Raw genomic sequence first — 10389 nt, 5'->3', positions numbered from 1 at the left:
GGGCGAAAAAAAAGCTGAAAACTCGAAGCAGCAAAAATGAGCTTATTCTCACAGCACAGCAGAAATAATTTTTTTCTTCAAAGCACAACAATACTAAACCAGCCCTAAACCCGAAGTTGCAAGTAAACCTAAGACGACCTCGTTATCTTAAGAATAAAACGGGTCCCACAAGGTGCAAGGCCAATAAAACTACTCTTTGTTATGCTCCCCCACATTTGTCACCGACCTTATGTAACCCTGCATCCCCTTCTTTTTACTTGTACCATCATCAATTTTAGTTTTCTCAATTATATATTCCTTTAATTATTCACATTTCAGTAATTAAAATTAATTCCTCAAACAAAAAAAAAAATCATATTAACAGAGGGAAAAAAGAAAAGTAAAATTTCCATTTCCAAAAAAAGAAAAATAATTAATCAAAATTCAATAAAATGAAAAATCGAAAAATCTAAATTAAATAAAATTAGATTTTCTTTTTTGGGTTCCGCCCTTGCCCAATTCTCTCTCTCTCTCTCTCTCTCTCTCTCTCTCCCGTGCTCCTTCGACCCATCTCTCTTTTTCTCTCTTCCTCTCTCTCTCTCTAGAATCTCAGAGCTTCCGTTGGCCATTGTGAATAAGCTCTAGTCTGCGTTGCAGGTTCGTACCACCATTCGATCTATTGGATATCGTTTCCGAGATTCCGTTTTCTGTTCCTTCTGTAATTTTTATTTTGAATTTCGTCGCTCTAGGGTCCATAGGGTTTCTATTTGATCGCAGTCGAAGGGGATTGATTATCCACGATCTTAGTTTGATTGGTTCCGATTTTTGTGGGTTTTTAATTGGGTTGAGTTTCCTGCAATTGGGTTCATCAAAATGGTTCTGACTTTTTAGGGTTTTTGATTAGCAATTTCATGCTTTCAATCTGTTTGGTTTCAATTCAGTTTGGTTTCTTTAAGTATTTGGAGTTTTGATTTTAGGGTTTATTGGTTTTTGGTTTTTCGGACGTGGGTTTTTGGTTTAGGGAATGGTAACTGATAAGCTGTTTTGTTGCATAGAAAATCATGGAAATTTATGACTAAGTTTAATATTTATTGCGTTTATGTTGCCTTAAGTCTTGATTGCTGTAAAAGTGGCATCCTCTTAGGCATCAGTTGAGCTGAGATTTTTGTTTTGTCAGGCCCCAATTAAATTGATTTTCTTTTTTTTTATTTTAAATTTTACGGTCTTCTCGTTACATTTACTAGCAACCAGACAGGACAGAAAGGATGATTCAGTTTGTTAAATTTGAATTTGGTTAAAATTTCTCCCCTGAAATTCAAAAGTTGTGATGTCTGTTGTTTTATTTATTGGCTCTTTAAGCATTATTGTGTAATTGAGTAAAAGAAAAGTCGCTTGTAGTGTGCACATGCTTCTGTTCGTGCAATTTTGGTCGAAATCCTAATGTGAATAAATTTCTTTGTTGGTTGTTTTTCTCTTATCATGTGAGCAGGGTTGGAAAAGTGTGAGGACAGGAGTTTTGGAGTGGAAAATGGCTGGGATTTCTAGTGAAGAGTCTGGACCAGGAAGGTCTACGGAGGGGATTTCAAGTGGGCAGCGTTGTCTCTCTGGGGAAGCCTTAGCAGAATGGCGGTCCTCTGAGCAGGTGGAAAATGGAACCCCATCTACTTCGCCCCCTTATTGGGACTCTGACGACGATGACGATGGTGGTATTGTTTTATGCACTACATATGCTAATTGCCTAGTGTGTTAGAATGTGTATTCTTTTTTTTCAATAATACCAGGCTTGTGGAAATTTTGAATCAATGGATCAAAAAGATACCAAATCTAGATACCAATGGTTTATAGCTACTATACAGATGATTTTTTTATTTCCAAATACATTTATGTATTTTACTTGAAAATGTGAAATAACATAGTGTACTTTCACAGGCTTCAGTCAGTTTTTTTTTTTTTATTTTTTTTTTTAAATCTTGTTAAACCTGCCCTTGCATAATTTTACTTTCCTTTTGACTGCACATCTCTGCATGGTATCAGTTTCATAATATCGTTTCCTCCCAAATTTCTGATTTGATATACAGGCTTAATTCATCTTTTGGTATATTTCATTTCTAATTACCCTTTCACTCTGCCATGGATTGAAACTTTAGTCTTCCTTTATTCTATTGTAAGCAATAAGAAACTCTACATTTCCCATGTCATTTATTAGTGAGTGTTTCTGCTCTCAAATTTTATTTGGATGATTTGTTAAATGTTCACAAACCTCTTACTTTATAGGGCCAAAGCCGTCAGAGTTATACGGAAAATATACGTGGAAGATAGAGAAGTTTTCTCAAATTAACAAAAGGGAACTTCGTAGTAATGCTTTTGAGGTTGGCGGCTACAAGTGGTATGAATTCTGAATATGATTAATTTATGTGCATGTTGAGCATACAAAAATGCTATCACCTTAGTTTGCTTGTTTAGATTGTTCATATTCACCGTGTATGTGGTGAGACATGTATTCTTTCATAGACATCAGTTAGTTTTTATTTTCTTTGTTGTTGGCGCAAAACCAAATCATCCCGACCCCACTTGGTGGGATAAGGCTTTGTTGTTGCTGTTGTTGTTTAGTATTTATTCATGTAGGGGAAGGATATGCCCATTGAACAAAATTCTTACATGGACACGCTGCCATAAAGTTGTGATTTGAATGCTTGTAGGACAGAGAATGGCTGTTTGAAAGATTTGTGTAACTAGTATAACATGTACTGTATTTTTAATTTTTGGCTCCGGCAAATTGATAATCATTGAGTCCTCCTTTTTCCAGACAACACATGCAAAGAGATCCACCAATAATTAGTTAAGTAATTAGCGGAACTATTACAGACTGCTTTTCCTCTTCCTTATGCTTAACAGTGAATGTATTTGACATACCATGTAATGCTCTAATCATGGGTGTTTATATTTTGCAAACCTATTGGGGGTACATCTTCAGGATTCCTTTTGTAACCACCAAGGGAATGTAGCCCGAATTCATTTCTGAAGGGTTGCATAAGTGCTGCAGTGTGAGAAATGTATATGTCCACGAGACATAGTTACCCTTTAAGTTTGGCGCATATTTGCTGATAGATGCATGTGGCTTGGGCAAACAGTCATCATAAGATGAGTTAGTTTTGAAATTTTTGTTGTGGCAGGTATATCTTGATCTATCCCCAGGGTTGCGATGTTTGCAACCATCTCTCTTTGTTTCTTTGTGTAGCTCATCATGACAAACTTCTTCCAGGTGTGTTATTGTTTCCTTTGTTGAATTATCTTGATTATCAATTTTGTTTGGGGTATAATTATGGAATTTCTTGTTTGTCTGTCTACCAGGTTGGAGCCATTTTGCTCAGTTTACTATAGCTGTGGTAAATAAAGACCCTAAGAAGTCGAAATATTCTGGTTGGTTGTTAATCAGTATTTTTTTTTTTTTTTTTTTTTTTTTTTTTGTTCCAGTGGCTTCTTAATTTATCCATTACCAAGTTTGAGTATGCGTAAAACTTTTGTAGATACATTACATCGCTTTTGGAAGAAAGAGCATGACTGGGGATGGAAAAAATTCATGGAGCTGTCAAAAGTATTAGATGGGTTTATTGATGCTGACACTCTTATAATAAAGGCGCAAGTCCAAGTCATCAGGTGCTCTATGATTGTTTAAGCTCTAATTTGATTTATTGAAGAACCAATCTTGTATTTTTGACTTATAATCGGAAAAAGAGTATCATAGTTAGGTCTCAACATAACCACATGTTTTGCAAATTCAAGGACACGTTATAGCTAAGAATGCACTATATCTTGTCTATTGAAGGGAATCCACTTCTTATGGATTTTTATTTATTTAGTTTTTACTTTTTATTTATAGTTTTTTGTAAGTTACTGTCTCCTCTGTTTTGACATTGAAGTGCATCCTCTTATGTTGTCCTATTTTGTTTTTAAATCTAGCTTTACGATGAAGCTCCCCATTTAAACTCACACTTTGACCTTTGGTGGCTGAATATTGTTTTGGCAATTTATCATGTTGCTTTCGGTGTTTTCATTTGCATGGACTTTATTCGTCTTTGTAAGCATTCCTATTCTTTGCTTCTTGTTTTGTAGGGAGAAAGCAGACCGGCCCTTTCGCTGCCTTGATTGTCAATATAGGAGAGAACTTGTTAGGGTATACTTGACAAATGTAGAGCAAATTTGCCGTCGTTTTGTGGAAGAGAGAAGAAGTAAACTCGGAAAGTTGATAGAGGATAAAGCTAGATGGTCAAGGTATGTCTTTGATTTTGGAACTTCTATCATGTTACTGTTTGGAATGATCACGACTGAGTTATCTATACAATTCCCTATTTTGGAAGACATAATGTTTTGAGCTTACCTTTACTGTGCTTTATGGTTCTTGTAAATGTGACTTGGTATGAATTTAATGAAATTTTTGCTATCTGCTGGATTTTTAGTAACATGGTCACTTGGGTTCATGTGTGTTCTTGGACGCATGTATGTCTGCATATGTTTGTACATTTATTCACTTACTGGTTACTTGGTTAGTGGTTACATGTAATTCATTTCTTGATAACATTTCCTTTGATGTGGTCGCAGCTTCTGCTCCTTCTGGGTGGGAATTGAACAAAATGTTAGGCGTCGTATGTCAAGGGAGAAGATGGATGCAGTCCTGAAAGTAGTTGTTAAGCACTTTTTTATTGAGAAAGAAGTCACATCTACGTTGGTAATGGACTCATTGTATAGTGGTTTAAAGGCTCTTGAAGGCCAAACTAAGTCGAAGAAAAGTAATGTGAAACTATTGGATACTGAAGAAGTGCGAGCGCCAATTGTTCGTGTAGAGAAAGATATGTTTGTATTGGTGGATGATGTTCTGATGCTACTTGAGAGGGCTGCCTTGGAACCATTACCTCCAAAAGATGAGAAGGGTCCTCAAAATCGTACAAAAGTGAGTAGCTAACATCCTATACTAAGCAATGATGTTTGGTTGGTTGGTCTGATGCGTTTAAATCTCGGTTGTTGGTTGTGTGGTATATAGGATTCAATTCCCTTTTTTTTTTTTTTTTTTTTTTTTTTTTTTTTTTTTGTAGATATTTCATATTGTCAGCTACATTTATGTTCAGGGTATTGGAAAATATTATCCGGTTAGGAAAAGACTTGTCTAACAACAAGAAGTTCGTCTCAACCTAGGATTTTTGGTTTACAGTTCTTTCTACCTTCTGACCATAAAAGGAAACTCTATACCCTTTATTCCCACAATGCTTGTCCAGAATTAGGCTTCTCCTCACTGCTATCGGAAATGTGGATATATTGAAAGCCATTATTCTCTGTATAAATTTTAGTAGTCTAGTATATCTTGATATCTAGCAGCGCTGTTCATTGTTCACTGACTGGTTAACTCACTGTTCAAGGTTTTTGTTGTTCTAGTCAAAACTCATTCGAAGGGCTAAGATCAATATGTTCTAGTCTCACTTCAAGCCTTCAAGGGAGTGCAAAATTAATATGAATAGGAATTTAATAGGTTTTGTAGCAAATAGAGAACATATTATAGCTGTTGGTGAGGATGTGTAATATATGTTTAGTTTCCACTCTTTTAACTGCATGATTTCTCAACAATCATTCTGCTATTCCATCAGGATGGAAATTCTGGAGAGGACTTCAACAAAGATTCTATTGAGCGGGATGAAAGGCGTCTTACGGAATTGGGTCGTAGGACTGTAGAAATATTTGTCCTTACTCATATTTTCAGGTGTTCTATTAGTCCTAATATATTCTTTTCTTGTTTATGTAATATTTGAAGATTGTTCCTTGGCCGCCTTTATTTTAAATCAGTTGCGAATTCTACTACATATATATTGTGGGTATGTTTCATACTAAATGGTAGGAGACTTATGGTTTATGATTTAATCTGTTAGTGAAAGTTTTGGTTGGTAATGGATATGGGTCCTTATTATTGTGCTATCATCAAATTTTCATTTATATATTTTCTTTCATAGGATGTGGCATGCCATGTTTCTTTTAGGATTGTTGTTCCTGGTATACTACACAAATTGAAATAGGTAGAGTTATGATGAATGATTCATTCAAGTACTTTGAAGTAAGCTGCTGCCTTGTGGCTGGAATTAAAAATGATGTAATTTAGATCATCGCCCATGTGTGATAAGGGATTTTTGGATCCTGCACTATGAGTACACATTAAGAAGTAAGATATGGATTTTCATTGTTGATAATTTTTTTTGCAAATTATTGCATATTATCTAGTTAATGATATCTCCTTTGGTAATGTGGAATGGCTTCATAGTTAGAATCTTTGCCTAGTGAAAATAACAGTTCTTTTTCATTTTGGGCTTATTTTACCTTGTAACAGGTTAAGAGTGCGCATTTGGCGTTCTAATGAAGTTAGCAATTTTTTATTAGTGGAATTCAAGTATTTACATTTTGGATTATGAATATTCCCTTGGTGGATGATTGTTGATAATTTCGGAATTTGGACTATGAAAACCAATTGTACATCACTCTTTTCAACAGTCACGTGATAATCATATTTACTTGCCTATTCTTATTGATGGTGTCATTCTTTGTCCTATTTACATGCAGCCACAAAATTGAAGTTGCTTATCATGAATCTGTTGCATTGAAGAGGCAAGAGGAACTCATCCGTGAGGAAGAAGCAGCATGGTTGGCTGAAAGTGAGCAGAAGGCAAAGCGAGGAGCTACTGAAAAGGAAAAGAAGGCAAAGAAAAAACAGGTTTGATTCTGTTCTATGTAATATCTTGTTTAGAATGTAAATGCGACTTTTCAGAGTAGTTAAGAGGATTATGATATTCCGAACCGGCCTATTAATGTGAATCAGTTGTGAGTATAACACCATATGCCTCAACAGTTGTCAGCTGAAATGCTGTATTTGTTGATGACATATTAATTCCTTTCCTCTCATTCAAAAACACCAAACGGTTAGTTAGTAGCACAATAATTTTTAGGATTACTATGTGGGAAAAAGCAGCTTCATGGGAATTAAATGTTTTTCTAGTAGCCTTTATTGGAATGGATATGTTTAGGAATGTTGCCAAGTCTATTTCCATGGATACTGGCCAAGTCTATTTCCATGGATACTGGATAGGGTGCGTGTCTTTATGAACAATGTTATCTTTTGGCTTCATTTTGTTCATATCTTGCCACTTTGAAGACGAGACTGCCATGTGGGATCCATTTTTAACTAATCTTACCTTCTAATCTTCTATTTGGGTCTTTTAGATAGTTGAAAAAATTATTTTCCCACTCTAGGGTGGAAACGATAATCTATTATATGATGCTACTTTTTTGTTAACCTTAGTTGAAATTGAAACCACTGCAATAAGGAGAAAGGGTTATTGGTTGCATTTGTCAAAAGTGTTTCCTTATTTTTCCCATTGATTGCTCACACACCTCCCTTGGCTTCTTTTCTACAGGCTAAACAGAAAAAGAACAACCGGAAGGGTAAGGACAAAGGGAGGGAGGAAAGACCCGATGTAGTAGCACAAGAGAAACAAGAACACCCTACTGAAGAAATGAAAGACTACACACGGGATGAAGAACAACCTGTACTTGAAAAGCCAGATACGCTGGAAGATGTATCTGATGTGTCTGATTCAGTGGATGGTGTTGCTGAAGTACCTCCGCTTGATTCTGAAGACAGAGATGCTGGTCCAATAAATTGGGATACCGACGCATCAGAAGTCCATCCTCTCACAGAAGCTAGTAGCAGTGGTATTACTGTACTGTCATCCTTGCAAAACGGAGTATCTGAAAGAAAGAGTCAATCTGTGATGGACGATAGTTCCTCAACATGTTCTACAGATTCTGTCCCATCAGTGGTAATGAATGGGTCATATAAGGGGAACTCATTATCTAGCTGCAACAACCAGAAATCTCCTAGCAGGTAAATATATAGCTTACATATCGTGCTCTGAACTTGATTATACAAGGCTCTTAATCAATGTACTGAATTCAAAATTGCAGGGGGAAACACCAACGCACCAAGGCAACAAGTGACGGGAACAGTTGGCCAAACGAGACAGAAAGTCAGCCTTCTGGGCCTGTAGCGGATGCAGGATATCAGAATGATGCTTCTGGAAGTAGTAGTAAGGCGGGTGAATCGGAGTCAGAGCCTGCTGTTCACTCATTGCAGGATCGGATTAAATGGCCGGAGCAGCATGTTGTTAAGAAGGTGGGTATTTTTATTTTATTTTTTTTTCCGTAGAATTTTTATGGTGTCCACCTAGTTTTGAAGAGTTTGTTGCTGTTGTTGGCCCATCACTTGTATTTTTAACACCATAATTTGTTTAAGTCAGTGTCCTCAATGTTTCCTCCTGCATCTGGAATATTTTCATTATTCCTTGCTATCCCTAAACCCTAAACTTGTCAGCATTAATTGCAATTTCTTTTATTTTTATTTTTTATTATCCATGAGTGACATAATTTTTTTGCACGTGGTGTATAACAGGAGGAAGAAGTTGTATCTCTGCAGAAAAAATTGAGTATCAATGATGGGGTTGATTTAGAAAGACCTTTGAAAGACAAGACACCAGCAGTAACATCCTCTCCTGGAAGCCCTTCTAAAGATGTGCCCCTGAATGGTCCACCGAAGTCAGATAGCCAGAGTAGTGCTGTTGTAGAATCTATTCCACTTAGAAAAGGATCCTCAAGTGGTGCACAACAGACTCTGAGAGTGGTACCTTTGACTACTTCACCGCAGAATAATGGCATGTCCAAACCTCAGACTCAGAAGCCTACTACTCCAAAACCAGCTGAAAAAGCCATGGCACAGCAAATGCCTGTGATGTCTAGGCCTTCCAGTGCTCCTCTTGTTCCTGGTCCGAGGCCTACTTCTACTGTTGTGCCTACAGTTCAAGCTCAAACTGCTCCTCAGCTTGCCCGTTCAGTAAGTGCAGCTGGCCGGTTGGGGCCTGATCCATCGCCAGCAACTCATAGTTATGTTCCCCAGTCGTATAGAAATGCCATACTGGGTAACCATGTTGCTTCAGGTTCAACTGGTCTCGCACATACGAACTCCCCAAGTTCGGGAGTGAGCCCATCCCCAGTATACTCTCAGTCACCAGCCTTGGTATCTGCTCCAATGTTCTTACCTCGGAGCTCTGATATGATGGACCCAAGCTCAGTTAAGGCAGGCTTCCCGTTTGGCATGGTGACGCGGGATGTGTTGCATAATGGACCCCAGTGGATGGATAATTGTCAACGGGAATCGAGCAAAGGCATGAACTATGATCCCTCCTCCTTGCTTAATGATCAAAATTTCGACTACTTCCATCCTTTACATGGCGGGCAAAGGGAACACTTGTCTACTGAGTTCCCAGCCTGTACATCTGGGCGCCAGACCCAGGGTGTATCGGCAGATGAGTTCCCACACCTTGATATCATCAATGATCTGCTTGATGATGAACATGGCTTTGGTGCAGCTAGAGGAAGCTCTGCCTTTCACTCCTTCGGTAATGGGCCAAGTAACTTAAATCGGCAGTTTTCTTACCCTGGCGATTTGGGCATATCTAATGACATGGGATCTGCAACCAGCTCATGTAGGTTTGAGAGAACACGGAGTTACCAAGATGATGGGTACCAGAGGGGCTACACACTAGGGGGCCATTTCGAACCACTTAGGGAATTTACTCCGCAAGCTGGTTCGCTACCTTATGTGAATGGGCCACTTGATGGGTTAGTTCCTAACCAGTGGGCAATGGCTGGTTCTGATCTATCTCAACTTGGCATGAGGAACACAGAACCTGATGGTTACCCATACTACAATCCAGAATATTCGAATATGGCATGCGGGGCGAATGGTTACACCGTATTCCGGCCTTCTAACGGACAGTGAAAGAGAATGAATGAACGATGGAGCCTGCCCGCACACTAGTGGGTCACTGTCCGTTGTAATAATGTATTCGAGGAAATTGCTGGGTCATTACATTTGGAGTGAGGTTGTAATCTTTTCCATAAGAAAACATTTTGTAAACAGTGTTTCTTCCACCCCTTTCTTAAGTTAGAAATGAAGGCTTGGTTTATATCCCGGGGTTTCACGGTTCTCGGTTGAAGAAGCAGGCTTCATACTTTTTCTCTTAAACACTTTATGGTCCGACCGTGTTGAGTGAAAGTTTTATACTACTGTGATGTTGTCCCGAAGTATCAAGCTCGTATTCGCTACGTGCCTCGTTCTCTCGGTTGTGTCATGCTCCCGGCACACAATTTCCGGCAGAGCCACAACGGATTTGAACAAATACAAACCATTGAAAAGAGTACATGGTTTAAACATTGACTACTAGTCAACATTGCATACCATTGGCAGGACTATTGACAAAAGCTTGTTCGGGTCAAAATTAAATTAATAGGTCTCATTTGAGGAGAGATTTCTACCACGTA

General features: G+C 38.0%; 1 protein-coding gene across 1 annotated transcript; it reads left to right on the top strand.

Moving 5' to 3' along the window:
• The first annotated feature begins 478 nt into the window (after positions 1-478).
• On the top strand, positions 479-10134 carry LOC137730847 (TNF receptor-associated factor homolog 1a-like). The gene is made up of 13 exons (XM_068469836.1): positions 479-636; positions 1469-1685; positions 2254-2365; positions 3153-3241; positions 3331-3399; positions 3507-3636; positions 4093-4251; positions 4579-4927; positions 5616-5728; positions 6577-6727; positions 7428-7897; positions 7978-8185; positions 8462-10134. The coding sequence occupies exons 2-13, from the start codon at positions 1508-1510 to the stop codon at positions 9845-9847; spliced, it is 3414 nt and encodes a 1137-aa protein (XP_068325937.1). The 5' UTR covers positions 479-636; positions 1469-1507; the 3' UTR covers positions 9848-10134.
• Positions 10135-10389: the final 255 nt, after the last annotated feature.

Source organism: Pyrus communis, chromosome 4 (assembly GCF_963583255.1).
Source record: "Pyrus communis chromosome 4, drPyrComm1.1, whole genome shotgun sequence".
Taxonomy (NCBI): domain Eukaryota; kingdom Viridiplantae; phylum Streptophyta; class Magnoliopsida; order Rosales; family Rosaceae; genus Pyrus; species Pyrus communis.
The sequence above is the reverse complement of the archived record's forward strand: the minus strand, read 5'-3'. Positions and strand labels throughout refer to the sequence as shown.